This window comes from Biomphalaria glabrata, chromosome 7 (genome assembly GCF_947242115.1).
Source record: "Biomphalaria glabrata chromosome 7, xgBioGlab47.1, whole genome shotgun sequence".
Taxonomy (NCBI): Eukaryota; Metazoa; Mollusca; class Gastropoda; family Planorbidae; genus Biomphalaria; species Biomphalaria glabrata.
The window spans coordinates 6,825,232-6,840,694 of record NC_074717.1 but is presented as its reverse complement, the minus strand read 5'-3'; the positions used below and the strand labels follow the sequence as shown (position 1 = coordinate 6,840,694).

At 34.1% G+C, this 15,463-nt stretch overlaps 1 protein-coding gene across 2 annotated transcripts in view; it reads left to right on the top strand.

The window, feature by feature from the left end:
• The window catches only part of LOC106069373 (phosphatidylinositol-3-phosphatase SAC1-like), a 41,080-nt gene that overhangs the window by 11,809 nt on the left and 13,808 nt on the right, over nt 1-15,463 (top strand). For both annotated transcript variants that reach the window (XM_056035862.1, XM_056035864.1), the window contains exons 9-14: nt 827-895; nt 1,463-1,542; nt 2,950-3,048; nt 4,154-4,289; nt 4,641-4,710; nt 6,551-6,623. In XM_056035862.1, the coding sequence (XP_055891837.1) occupies nt 827-895; nt 1,463-1,542; nt 2,950-3,048; nt 4,154-4,289; nt 4,641-4,710; nt 6,551-6,623 (527 nt within the window). The remainder of the gene's footprint in view (nt 1-826; nt 896-1,462; nt 1,543-2,949; nt 3,049-4,153; nt 4,290-4,640; nt 4,711-6,550; nt 6,624-15,463) is intronic.

Genomic DNA, 15,463 nt, shown 5'->3' with positions numbered 1-15,463 from the left:
CCTAGATTTATTATATTTTTGACACGTTAGTTTGTTCATATTTTCCCTTACCTTCTTTGTTACTTATTTGAGACTCATATAATCACATACATTTTTAAAAAAAAATTGGCTTTGATATATTATGAAGTATCTAAAAAAAAATAATAGATAAAGTGATCTATACAGCAGATGATGTAAAGCTCATCTGTTTCTATGGCCTATGGTTTACGAGGATGTCTTGAGGCCAGCACAAAAACCCACTGCTTTTACTTTCCCCAACATATTGTTATAACACCGACATCCAAGATAGTGCAGAAGGTGCGCACTATTAGTGACTAGACTAGGAAGGATGTTGACATTAGAGAAGAGAGAACAATTTCCGCCCAAGTCTAGAGCCGATAATGAAGATGCTGTGCTCAAGGCAGATGTCCTGTGTGTTTGTCATGTCTCCATGTAAATAAACATCTGTCTCATTGAGTTGCCTCCCTTCAGTTATTACAATATGTTCTATTCCCATGAGAGTTGGTTGGACTCAAGCGCATATTAAAAATCCCAAAAGCTAAAAAAGAATGCCAGTCTTCACCAAGCCAAGGTTTACAACCTGGCACCCCCCAGTTATTAGGGAGCCAAGTGCTTTACCACTCAGACACCATGCCCCATAATGAAGCATATTAGAATTCCTAATGATGCTCTAATATTAAAACTAAAAAAATGGGTAAACATTTTCAATATAACTATGAATGCCAAGCCTCTAAAATGACTTCTATGTTTGTATTGTAATTTAATAATAAAGTCTTATTGAGTCTTCCCCTTTGAATTCTGTATTCTCCTTTATTTCTTCTCCCAGATGCAAGCGTTCCAAAAGCACTTTGATCAACAAGTTTATGTTTATGGGAACCAGGTCATAGTCAACTTGGTAAGTTCTGGGTTTAACTAAAATAAATGTTGAGAGGTTAAATGAATTTCTTGGGTGTTGTTTTGTTACCTCTTGTCTTTTCAATGTCTGATCATCTCTTAGAAGAAACTGGTCTGTCTTCAAAATATACAATTGTTGAACAGTTGAAAACTTTTGGGTCTGGGATAGATGGGTGGCTTGTCTTGTGCCATGTGCTTGAAACAATTGTTTAGAGTTCAAACCTGCCACACTATCTGTCCTGCAGGAGTTTTGGATTAAAAGTAAAAATCTTCATTTTTAAAGGAATGTCCAAACCATCTTAAAAAAAAAAATATCAGGATTTTTAAAATGTTTTCAGTCTGTCCAGTTGTAATAGGTACCTGACGTCTGTGGGAAGCAAATAATTACTAAGTCATTTATTACTAACCTCAGAAACTGGTGAAATCTTGTCGTGATGACCTTATAAAGGTCATAAAGACTTGGCTATTTAGCAATTTTTATCCAACTGATATGAAGCTTTAAGCATTCATTGTAAATGGCTGTATATTGTTTCTAATCCATTGTTTATATTGACTGTTTCTTGACTAGATCAACCAAGATGGCCCAGAACAAGTTCTAGAGAAGAAGTTAGCTCAAGTTGTCACAAATGCCCAGAATGAAAACATAAGGTCAGACATAAAGTGTACAACTACGTTTAAATACTCTAGTCCAGTGGACAGGACATGCATGTTTCAAATGTCTTCATGGGAAAAAGATGGAAAAGTTGGGGGGGGGGGGGGGGGTCACTGACTTGTTGTATGAATTGAAATGAAAATATGGTGTCATTGATCTATGGTTTCAAAACTTTTATTTAATGATGTTCTTATTCAAAGCCTAGGGTGGCCAAGTTGTAAAATGCTTGGCTTTTGAATCAAAGGTTCTTGGGTTCAAATCCCAGTGCCTGACATTCAATCATGGTTGCAAGATCAGAATAATCCCATCTAAAAAAATAACTTGCTGGTAAATGCTGGAATTTGAAATTTTTGTTTTCACTTCACATAAATACAAGTTTTTGTCTGTTAGACTTTTTCAGCTTTTGAACAACTAAAATTTAATAATAAGTTGAATTTAAACAAAGGCAGGAAGTTACTTTTCTTAAATTCTGGCGCATATGCTAATTCCGGTACTTTCATTTTTGTAAAAAATGTAAACAAAACAATCGTAAATTGATCTGCCAGTATGCAATATTCTATAAGACAATGGAACTTTCTTTTTCTTAAAAAAAAATATTTAAACCAGACCTAGATATCTAGATCTATTTCTAGATTTTACATCTAATTCTCTTGGCTTTTCAAATCTAAATCTAGGCTAGAAACATTTAATCTTTATAACACCAGTGAGTCTTTTAACCTTCATATTAGAGGTGAAACATTGAAACTTTATAATAGCTGTTAAACATTCAAACTAAACAACAGCTGTAAAACATTGAAACTTTGCAAAAGCGGTAAAACAATTTAACTACATAATAATAGGGACACATTCAAACTTGAAAATAGCTGTGAAACATTCAAACTATATAATAGATGTAATACATTCAAACTTTATAAAAGCAAGGAACATTGAAACCAATTAACAGCATTAAAAAATTTAAACTTCATAATAGCAGTGAAACATTCTAACTTTATAACAGTGGTGAAACATTCAAACTTTATTATAGGCCTAGCAGTGAAACATTTTAACTTAATAATTGCAGTTAAACATAAAAACTTTATAATAGCAGTAAAACATCCAAACTTTTACATTTTGGCAAAACATTCAAGCTTTATGATAGCAGTGAAACATTCAAGCTTTATAATAGAGTGAAACATTCAAGCTTCATAATAGAAGTGATAGCCATATGACACCCTTGTTAACCATATTTACATCAAAGATCACAATGTCTGAAAGGAGTACCTATAGCTTATTCCAGGAATGTTGAAGATTTCAATACCAAAAAAAAATTTCTTTTTTTCATCCAGGGGTCTCAAAAACATTAGAATTCTAAAGACATCATCATTAATTTATTTTTATTTTATTTATTTTTTCTTTGACATCAGATATGAGCCCTTTGACTTCCACAAAGAGTGTAAAAAAATGAGATGGGACAGATTGAGTATTTTAATGGAAAGGTTAAAGCCGGACATGAAAAAGTTTGGGTAAGAAACAAGTGATTGTTTTAAGAAAAACTTTTATCAACTCTCTCTGTCTGTCTGGTAAAAATTTTGTGCATTATTATTTCTCCCAGACCCAATCTTTGATTCAGTTAAAACTTTAAACAATTATGTAACAAAACTTGAATACATTTTAAAAAATTAACGAATTAGTCTATTAATTAATTTTAATTATTTGGTTTGATATGAAATAAAGGAAAATAACTTCTACATTATAGAATTTTTGTTTAAAAAAGGATTTTTTTATATTTTGCTTCTTTTCCACCTCTATGAAACAGATTAGTAATGTCAACATTGGTCTTCTCATTTCTCATTGATACTTTACACTTGTTGGGGAGGTAATGGGTATTTTATCATAGCATTTGTCTACACGATTATATCATGAAGAGAGCTAAGACTTGTTACCCTGCTTATGTCATCACTTGCTGCCCTTCAGTAATTCTGGAGATGTATGGAATATTCACTGCAACTGTAACTTAGTGTGGAGATCCTAAAGCTAACACAAGAACAGTTCTATCTGTGCAGATAGAAGACAAAGATAACTGCCCGGTCAAGTGATTTGCACTCTGAGCCGATGTCATGATTGTCCCAAGCTCAAACCTTGTTTGTCACCATCTCCCTGCTGTCCTGCAAGAAGTTTGAGCTAGGACATAGATGTCTTTCATTTATGAACATTTTATGAAACATGCACACATCAAGTTTTAGAATTTCTTTCAAGACTTTCTTATCACCACAAAGGAGGAGATTAGGAACAGGATCACAACTTCAATTGGGCTCCACGATGATCTGCTAACTATTGTCCAAAAATATGCAAACTAAAACTTTATGACCATATCACATGGTCCTCTGGGCTCACAAAGACCTTCCTTCAGGGAACAGTGCCAGGTAAAGGAGAAGTGGCAGACATTAAAGAATGGACGGGTCTGTCATTGAAAGTAATTCTATTCAAGGCAAAAGTCAGAGGAATGGAGTAAAGGTGTTGGACAGATCATGTGTGGTGCCCCAAGGGCTCAACAGACTAAGGGGGTATCATTTATTGTGTAGTAACATTTGCTCATGTCCTAACTGTATCTTCTTGTTTGACTTACAGCTACTTCATGGAACTGAAGGGCAGCGTGGTCAAGCTTCAAGGGGGCGTGTTCCGTACCAACTGTATCGATTGCCTTGACAGAACAAACGTGGTTCAAAGTCTTATAGCCAAAGAGATATTACAGGAGCAACTTGTGGTATGTTGTTGTAGACATCATGTTATTTACATACTTGTTTGTAGAGCTACTTACTAGATCTTTTCGCTGAATGAACTCTTTATGTTGTCTGTTGTATTTATGTGTATTTTTCTGTTGTGTTGTCTTTATATGAGAAAGAGTCCTTGTAATCACAACAAATTTCCGTAAGGATCAATAAAGCAGTCTTAGTCTTAGTCTAATGTCCTTCTTAGGCACATACTTTTGTGGCGCTTTCTTTGACCTTTAAATTATTAATGCCTTCAATGAATAGAATTTTTCTAATTTTCAGTTGGTTTATATTTTTATTTATTTGGATTTGTTCAAATGTTTCCATGTAATATATTTCTCCAGAAACTAGGTCTATTGCGTTCTGAAAAAGAATTACAAGACCAGAAAGCTTTTGATGCTATATTTAAAAATGGTGAGTTTTTTTTTTGTTGTTTTTTTTTTGTGGAATGTATAAACCAGGGCAGTATGTTAAATGCATACATTTTTGGTTAGTTCTGAACAATGCCATAACAATATGGTCACATGCTAAATGTGTACATTTTAAAATTTGGTCCATACAATGCCATAATAACCTAAACATGTTTACTTTGGTGATGGCTTTGTGCAGAGCTGACCATCTTGTAATTTTGGCAAGTAAGATTTTTGGTACCTTTGCCACACTTCTATAGAGTGTTTTTTTGTCTGTTTTTGTTGTTTTTTTATTTTATCTGGCAACAAAATAAGAAGGTAAGCTACAATTCTGTGTAAAAGCAATCTTTGATTGAAGTAGTTTTTTATTTGCCTGAAGCCTATACCGATGAACTGTTAAACAAAAAATCAACATTGTTTTAGGTGTGAAGGCAATTAGTGTTTATAATTTACATTTCAGTTCGCAAGTTTCTTTTTTTAAGCAGGTATTAGTGGATTATTAGTGGATTAGTATTTAACACTGCCGCATCTGAAACTCCTCATGCTGAGACTTATTCCCTTAAAGCAGTGGTTATCAAACTGTGGTCCACAGACCAGGGGGTCTGCAAGACGAGCTTAGAGGGTCTGCAGAAAGATAAAAATTGTATACAATTAAAATGACTTCTTTGCTAAAAGCCAATTTATCTGATAATTTCTTCTTCCTCGTTCTCATTTTTATGTTGGAGTGTTCAGATGACTAGACCAATATAGGAGATGAACTGTTGGAGTGTTCAGATGACTAGACCGATATAGGAGATGCTGTTGGAGTGTTCAGATGACTAGACCAATATAGGAGATGAACTGTTGGAGTGTTCAGATGACTAGACCAATATAGGAGATGCTGTTGGAGTGTTCAGATGACTAGACCAATATAGGAGATGAACTGTTGGAGTGTTCAGATGACTAGACCAATATAGGAGATGCTGTTGGAGTGTTCAAATGAGTGGACCAATATAGGAGATGAACTGTTGGAGCGTTCAGATGACTAGACCAATATAGGAGATGAACTGTTGGAGTGTTCAGATGACTAGACCGATATAGGAGATGCTGTTGGAGTGTTCAGATGACTAGACCAATATAGGAGATGAACTGTTGGAGTGTTCAGATGACTAGACCAATATAGGAGATGCTGTTGGAGTGTTCAGATGACTAGACCAATATATGAGATGAACTGTTGGAGTGTTCAGATGACTAGACCAATATATGAGATGAACTGTTGGAGTGTTCAGATGACTAGACCAATATATGAGATGAACTGTTGGAGCGTTCAGATGACTAGACCAATATATGAGATGAACTGTTGGAGTGTTCAGATGACTAGACCAATATATGAGACGAACTGCGCAGTGGTTTCCAGATCAGGGAGCTCTCCATATAGTTTTCTTTCTATTGGGGTGTTTTTAATACTTAAATAATTTTACTAATTATCAATTAGTCCTATGCTACTGTTTAATGTATCTATTACGAACTATTCAATGATGACCTAAACCTAAGATTTGAAGACATTCTTCACTTGGATATTCGATAGAGTCTCTCTCTTTTGCACATGGACAAACTGAGATCCCAAACACAAATGAGCTCATACTAATAAACAATCAGCTTATTGAAATATCCACAAATGAGGAACTTAACTGATGTTCAAACAAGATACCACTAATTCTGGTTACAAAAATTGATCCAAATTTTATGTCCTCCATTATGGATTATTGTTCAGAAGTTGTTGACTGTTTTTACTGTTTATTTATCTTTTAAAAACTTTACCACTTTTAAAACTATATTTCAAACTGTTTGCTTCCCTTGTGTAGTATGGGCAGACAACGCTGACGTTATATCTAAAGAGTATGCTGGGACTGGGGCTCTGAAAACAGATTTCACCAGGTAGGTCAGAATATATTGTACCACAGTGATGCTGTTAATGGTTTTGGTAAACATTCTTCTCATAAGAAAACCATTTTTGTCCTTTTAACTGTGGCACAAAGTATCAGTAAGTTGGTTTTACATCACAGGTCATTTTGTTGTCAACTTATTGTCAGTCCATTAAATCTTTCAGTGTGAATTTTTTTGATCGAAAAGTTTTCCGAAACGAACACAAATTTTCAAGTGGGGTTGAGTTACTAAAACAACTCTAACTTTTTTATTTTATTAAATAATCTAACATATTTGATATTATTTTTAAAGGAAAATGAATGGTCTACAAAAGTATAGTAAATCAAATAAATTATTCAAACAAAAAAATTGTTTTCATTAATTTTAAACTGAGTATGGAAAAAGAAAATATTTTCAAAATTCATTAAAATATCAATATACTGAAAGATTTAACCTTTTAATTAACATTTAATTTATAAATATTTAAAAAATTACAATACTAAACACATTTAATCACTTTAAATTTCATAAAAGATTAACTAAGAAATTGTATTGTTTACATTTTTCGGGTCCAGAATAAAGTAAACATAAAGTGTTGGTACTGCATCAGATTTACTATCAAAATTAAGAACACTCCCACATCCAGAAAGTTAAAAAAAAGAGAGAGAAATAAAAAGTTTAACATAAAAAAGATAGTGAAGTAAATATTATAAACCAAGTTACTCGCTGAGAGTAACGCCGCACTCACCAGCGCTAGCAAAGTTACTCCCTGAGAGTAACGCCTCACTGAAAGAGTTAATACATAAATTCACTTGTGTTTTTATTGTATAGTGTCATATACTAGTTTTAGAACCACTGCAACATTTGGTGGCTAGTAGTCACTTAACTATTCCGTGCAGTTAGCACGAGATTTTTCTTGGTCGGGGATTGACCACGAGGTGAAGACCTCAGTTGATTTTGGACTCTTGTAGAGAGAGGAGCGTTGTAATCTCCTCAGGTATAATATATAAGCATTAAGTAATTACTATGATGTATTCTGTTCTTATTTCTTTTGGATGTATATTTTGTGATGGCTGAAGTCGCCTATATCTTTGTGAAATATTTAATATGTAATAAAATCCATGTCTGCTGACCTTGCGTCTATTAATGATTCTAAATGTTGTGGTCGGAGAGCTCAGTATGTCAGTGTTCTTACGCACCAGCAAATCTAGTGCGCGAGTGAAAGTATTTAGTTACGAACACGAAGAATATTATAGTAGTACCAGAAGAGGTATCTACAACACACAGAGACATTCGCGTTATCAGGCCTATAACAAGAACCAGCCCGTGACATATGGTAGCCAGTAAAGGTGTCTTAAGGACAACGAACCTACACTTCTCAAGCAAAAAAATTATCGATCGCCTGGCGCAAGAACACCCTCTTTTTTCTCAAGATGGCGTCAAACTAAGCAGGGACTAAATCCAGCTTGCTCACAAGATCTACAAGGCAATTAAGGTATTTACAAGACATTGCAGTCCAACTTATAATAAAGCAAGCTATAAAACATCATCACTAGATCTAGTAAAGCTAAACGGCTGACATTCTGGGTCAAACCGCATGACGCCACAGAACACACTTGCCTACCCTCCATCGTCTAGACAAGATTCCAACACATGTTGACATGCAGGTCATCTCTAACTAGGTCATAAACTCGATCGAAAACTAGTTAGACATCAACACCAGTTACGGCATTACATGCAGACTGAACTATTCAAGTAACGTAAATAGCTTTGCCAAAGCTATTCCACATCTGCATGCTGAGATTCATCAACTACACCATCAACCCTGTGTGAAACCGAAAGCAGAAGTCAACCCTGGTCCTAGAGCTACCTGTGTGAAGGAAAGAGCTACACCACTCAAGACATCGCTTCATCATCGAGTGCTCGCCACCATTCATCATTGGCACACTCAGACATTGACATGGTCACTACCATTCAAGTCTTGTAGAAAGATTGCTCTCAGTTGAGACATTCTTCTACTTATGGTCAATATTTTTTTTTCAGCATACTGATGGATATCCTGATATGATGTTATTGATTGGGCTACTGAGGAGTTATATATATATATATAGAGCCTAATATACAAGTACCTTCACAAGTTATATCACTTATCTTGTATCATTCCAAGAATTGGATTACATTAATTGGAACTAACAGAAGCCCCTAGTGATTATCTTGGATTACCTATGTGTCAATTTCAGAACCATTGTGGATTATAATTTGGATTATCTAGTAGGACTGGTGACATAAACTGGTGTAAATTGGAGCATTTGAGCCATCTTATGGCATATAATTGGATTATCTTATTACTACTTGGATGCTCATATTGACGTGTATTCTTAATTGGATTGCTTAAGAGTTACATGGATTATTATTGAACTACTCAAGCTGTATTTGCATTTGACAAGCTACAAGAGAGAAGAGGATTAATCTACACTAGTCTACAAGAGAAGAGTCTGTAAGTTATAATTAACAAATTGATTATATACTTATGAGTAAAAAGTACATTGATTTTGCTTTGGTAGAGCAGCAATTGAAGGTGATTATTAATTAGAGTTAGTGATTGATAACTCTTGGATCTACATTATCTTCATTTTTCTAAGTGTTTTCAAGGGTGGCTGGAGAGGGACTATTTTATGATCTCAAATCAGTGAACATCAATACTGACAATTGGGAAGACATAGCTCTAGACCGCAACAGGTGGAGAGAGACAGTGACCAAGAAAGCTATGGACAGTGAAAGCACTAGGGCCTCAGCCTAGGAAGAAAAACGCACAATCCGAAAAACGGCCAGCTCCTCTACCACCGAAGCAAAAGCCACCTTAACCTGCGCTATCTGTGGACGGGAGTGTCTCTCCAAAATAGGGCTCCACAGCCACATGAGGAAGTGTGGTCTGAGATGAACCATAGTCATTCTACGACTGAAGGAGGCCAATGAGGATCTATTAGGGAACATCCTATCTGTTCTTTTACCTTCAATAAGACCCAACGCGTTTGAGGTCATCCTTGTTGGTAGGGAGGTTCTAGATCATATTGGGAATTATTTATTAGTTGTTTTAGTCTTGTTTGTGTATTTTGTTAAGAGTATTCTGTTTGTATTTATATTGTTGTTTGTTTAAAGTCTTGTATCTACATATTTGTAATTCTCCTGTCCCATTTCTTCTTTTTATTGATCTTTTTTAGAGCAGACTGTGTTGTCATTCATATTGTTTCTGTGTTTGTCCTTTTTTATAAATTTGTACATATATTTTTTACTTGTTATTAATTAATTTTTTTTCTACTATAACTGGAATAAACAATAGCCATACATACTCCATATTGAGAAATATTTGAGCTCAAAGTAATGCTACATTGAAACATATTTGAGCTATTGGATTTGTGATTAATATTGATTTGATACATATACAATTGTTTGAATTTGAAGATATGACTATTAAGAAAGTTCATTGAACTTATATTTATTTTGTAAAAATATTGCAAGATAATTCACACACATTCTTCCAGTGTAATATCTGTAACATATCTCTTTTTTTTTTTTGCAACTATATACTTTGATTGATTTATTTCCTTAACTACTTATTGGACATAAGTTGATACATTAACAATAACCATGGCATCATATGATAAAATTTTAGAGCTTGTTAAGGTGATGGAACTAGAAGGGGATGAGAAAAAGGAGTTTATCAAAAAAGAATTATAAAAGGCAGAAAAGAAAGAAAGGGAGGAAAGGGAAGAAAAGAAACAAATTAGAGATAGAGCAGAAAAGAAAGAGAAAGAAGATAAAGATAGGGAAAAAAGAGCCGCGGAAAGAGCTCATCAAAAAGAACTTAAAGGACTAAACAAAAAGAAAGTCAGGACAAAGTAGAGTTAGCCAAATTGGAAGCAGCTAAAATCAACCCCAACATTATTACCCAGCAAACAAGTAACAAACCATTTATTTCCAAATTTCACAAGATTAACATTAAGGAGGAAACATTGGAATATTACCTAGTCCAGTTTGAACATATCTCATCTACTTACAATTTAAACAATGAGGATATGGCAAAACATCTTCTAGCCAATCTATCAGGAGAACCCTTAAACATAATAAGTACACTCACGCCTGAACAAAAAAAAAGACTACATAGCTGTCAAAACTAGACTTTTGGAACATTTTGGAAAATTTTTGGGCCAACATGCTTAAATGGTTAGAGCTAGCTAAATGTGACATAAAAGATCCAAATCAAATTTTAGACATGATCCTAATTGATAACGTACTGTCTAATGTCACAGATTTAGTGTTCACTTTTCTTAAAGAAAAGAAAGTCAAAACAGAAACTGATCTCATTACTAACCTAAACCTTTTTAAAGATAGCCATCCTGGGCACACTATGGACAAAAGAGAGCTACATCAATTGGCCACCACAGTTAATACATCTAACAACAGTAATAGCAATGACAAATTCAGATTCTCTAACTCAAAAACTTGCTTTAATTGTGGCAAAAAGGGCCATGTCAAAAGCCAATGCAGACAAACTAATACTAGCAACTTCAGATATAGAAGTTATACTAATTACCACAACCCTAGCAACTACAATCAAAATAACTACAACAATCCTAGTAACTATAACAATCAATATAGAAACCACAGATCAAACCAGAGTGCAAGCCCCAGAGAAAGAAGGAGCCTTAGAAGTAACAACTACCAATGCAATAACTATAATACTAATAGACAATCAAGGAGAGACACATACAACCATCAGTCTAACTACAACACTAACTATCAAAACAGAAATAGAAATAGAGGCAATAGCAATAACAACAATGTCCAAAGAGAAGAGAATGTTGCTTACCTACAAGCAGACATGTCTAGAGTAAATGTTTTTCCTTCCTATGTAAATTCGGTAGAAATTAAAGCAATGAGATATTCTGGAGCAACAACATCAATAGTAAGATCCAATCTAGTCAAACCAAAACAATATCTAAAAGAAACTGATTTATGCCAATGTAGAAAAATTTGACATATATATGTAAAACTGCCAAGGTCTGGATTGAATCTCCCTGGATTACAGGCGAGATAGAAGTAGTTGTAATGGATACCCCTGCCCAAGATCTCATTATAGGGAACTCACATGGTGTTAGAGATTTGACAATAACTGAGCTAGATTCCTGAATAAAGAGTAGACAAAAAAATTGGTATCTAGACCAACATCAAATATCAGCTTTACAAACTAGATCACACAAAAAAAATAGTGCCAGAAATTGAATTGCCTACTGTCTTATTCAATGAATTAGGAACCCACAGACATGCAACATGCAAAATAATGACCCTATAATACAAGATTTGTTAAGTAAAAACTATAACAAAATAAATTTAAATAACCATCATCTTTTAGCCAACAACCTAGCCATCAGATGTAATAGAAACAAAAATAGCACAAGAGTTCAGATAATAATCCCAGAAAGTCTACAACCCCAAAATACTTAAAACGGCCCATGATGACCCAACAGCAGGCCACTTTGGCAAAAAGAAAACATATGCCAAAATATCAGAAAAATTCTTTTGGCCCAAGATGAAGGCTCAAATAAAAGATTATATAGATTCTTGTCCAGAATGTACTAAACATAAAGTCACACATAAGTCACCTTTACAAAAATCAGATAAAGCCCACTGCTTCTGGGATCAAATAGCCATTGATGTTATGGGTCCATTAAATACAAGTACCAAGGGAAATAAATACATATTAGGAATAATAGATATAGCAACCAGGTGGGCAGAAGCTTTTCCTCTTAGGGATATCAGGGCAGAAGATATATGTACCTCACTAAGAACAATATTCCTGAAGTTTGGATTTCCAAACAAAATTCTGTCAGATAATGCTTCCAACTTTAAATCTAATTTAAATAAAGCCTTCTCAGGAATGACTAATATAAAACTGGTACACAGTACAATTTATTCGCCACAAGCCAATGGTGTCATTGAAAGATGGAACAAGACAATCAAACAAATAATTTATAAATTAGAAATAGAAGCAATGAATACTTGGGATCAGCCTTTAAACTATGCTATCTTTGCTTACAACACTGCTACTCATGAAACAACAAAATTCAGTCCATATGAATTAGTTTTTGATAGGAAACCTAAAGGTCCACTAGAACTATGGGCTGATAATATGTTAGACCCAGAGAACTATGAAGAATACCATCCATGGATAACACAAACAAAACAAAATTTAAGACAGGGAATAAAATTAGCTGACATAAATATGGATAAAAACTTAAAAGAGACATAGAGATATAAAAAATAAGAACAGAAAATTAAGGACATTAAACATAGGAGACCAAGTATATATGTAAAGATAGAAAATAAGTATAGTAAAAACAAAAATGAAGGTCCTTATAAGATAGTAGACTAAGTAAATAGCAAAGTGTACAAAGTAGCAAAGTGTACAAAGTAGACAAAAAATGGCAAGGAATGTAAACTGAGCATAGACAAATTAGTAAAATTTCCCAAAAGAAATGCTGAAGAGATAGAAGTAATTGATAGGGATACAGATTCAATAGGAACTATACAAGAATATGCTGCAAACACTATAACTATTCATGCTACCACCCAAGATTCAAGTAGTGATAGGACCAATATAAATAATTTGATAGGAAAATATAATGATGTCATTACATTAAAACTAGGCTGCACTGATCTAATTCAGCATTCAATAAATTTAAATAAGACACTACCATCTAAAACAAAGGCATATAACATTCCAAAGGCCTATGAGGAATTAGTAAAAGAAGAAATGAGGAAATTACTTATTGAAAACAAGATAGAAAAATCAGATATTTGTTCCTATGCATCGCCTATGGTGATTGTCAAGAAAAAAGACAATAGTGTGAGAATCTGTTGCGACTATAGAGAGCTAAACAATTGTACTATTATAGATCCTGAACCTTTACCTGATACAGACACTATAATTAATATGCTAAGCAGAGCCTCACTGTTTACCACCATGGATCTAAATAGAGGATTCTGGCAAATAAAAATGGAAGAAAAGTCTAAACAATACACAGCTTTCAAATGTATTTTACCCGGGTTTGAAGGGATATATGTATGGAATGTCATGCCATTTGGGTTAGTTAACAGCACAGCCACTTTTCAAAAATGCATGAGTAAACTATTATCAGGCATAGACAATGTAATTTCATATGTTGATGACATTTGTGTTTTTACCAAGTCAGAAAAGGAATATCTAGACACACTTGAACAGATATTTGCTCGTCTAAAACAACATAATATGACAATAGCTCCCAACAAATTAAATCTTGTAAAGGAAGAAATTCAATTTTAGGCTACAATATTACTAACAATGGAATAACTCCTACCAAAGCAAACATCAGTAAAATAAGAAACATTAAGGAACCTAAAACAAAAAAGGATGTCAGAGCACTATTAGGCTTTTGCAACTTTTATAGAAAATTTATACCCAACTATGCCCTTAGTAGAATTTACCAAGAAGAAACATTCAAATCTAATCAACTTAGATGATAGAAGCAGAGAGGCACTAACTAGATCAGGGGTTCTCAACATGTGGGTCACGACCCCCCTTGGGGGTCGATTGACCATTTGCAAGGGGTCGCCAAAGACCATCGTAAAATGGATTGTTTTTGTCTATTGCTGTGTGTGTTTGCGGGGGGGGGGGGGGGTCGCGGCAGAGTGGGGGATTGTAAAAAGGGTCGCCGAGCATAAAAGGTTGAGAACCGCTGAACTAGATTAAAGGATAAGTTTAATGAGACATTAGAATTAGGGAGTATTTATCCTATTGCACAACTTCTACTATACACTGATGCATCTAATAATGGTATAGGAGCATGCCTACTGCAACAGAAAGAGGCATATCTGAAACCTATAGTTCATATAAGCAGAACATTATCTAAGGCAGAAAGAAAATATTCAATAATAGAAAAGGAACTATTAGCTATAGTATGGAGTATAGTCAAACTAAAGCACTATTTACTAGAAAAATTCTTTACAATTAAATGTGATCATAAACCATTGTTAGCACTTAAGAGAAAAGAACTAAAGAATAACAGAATAAATAGATGGTCACTAATTTTGTCTGATTACAAGTTTGACCTACAAAGTATACCTGGTCATGAAAATGTATTAGCTGATTTCTTGTCAAGACATGTAGAGCATGAAACAGATACAAATGAGCACAATTGATATTTTACATATCAGTCAAAGTATTTTAACTGAGTAACTTCACAATGTAATTAGAAACAACTTGACATTTTTCAAGCAGGTTAACTTGACATTTTTCAAACAGATCAACCTGACATTTTTTCTTGCTATCATGTAACTAGGTCATTGCATATTTTTGTTACACTTACTGGTATCATTTTATTGGGTCATGATGTTTGTAAAATGTTTTGTTTTACATATTTCGGATGTTCCTTCAGAGTTGAAGATAGTTTACTTCCTAGTCCAAACCTCCCGCAGGACGACGGGGGATGGGAGCGGGCAGGATTTGAACCCTCGACCATCGATAAATCCGAACGACAGTCCAGCGCGCAAACCTCACGACCAGGCAGCCATCCAGACATTTTTTCCTTCTATTGATGCTATTGTACTATCATTTCTTAATTAATTGTACATTATATATTTACTTATCACAATTTGACAACAACATAGAATTTGATAATGACTAGATGTGCTAATAGTTTATTGATTAGTCAACAAACACAGTAATGTAAACAAGCAGATTGGAAGCAACAGTGAACTACTTCAAAATGTGGACCTGAATATTTTGAAACAAAAAAAATCACAAATGTAAATAT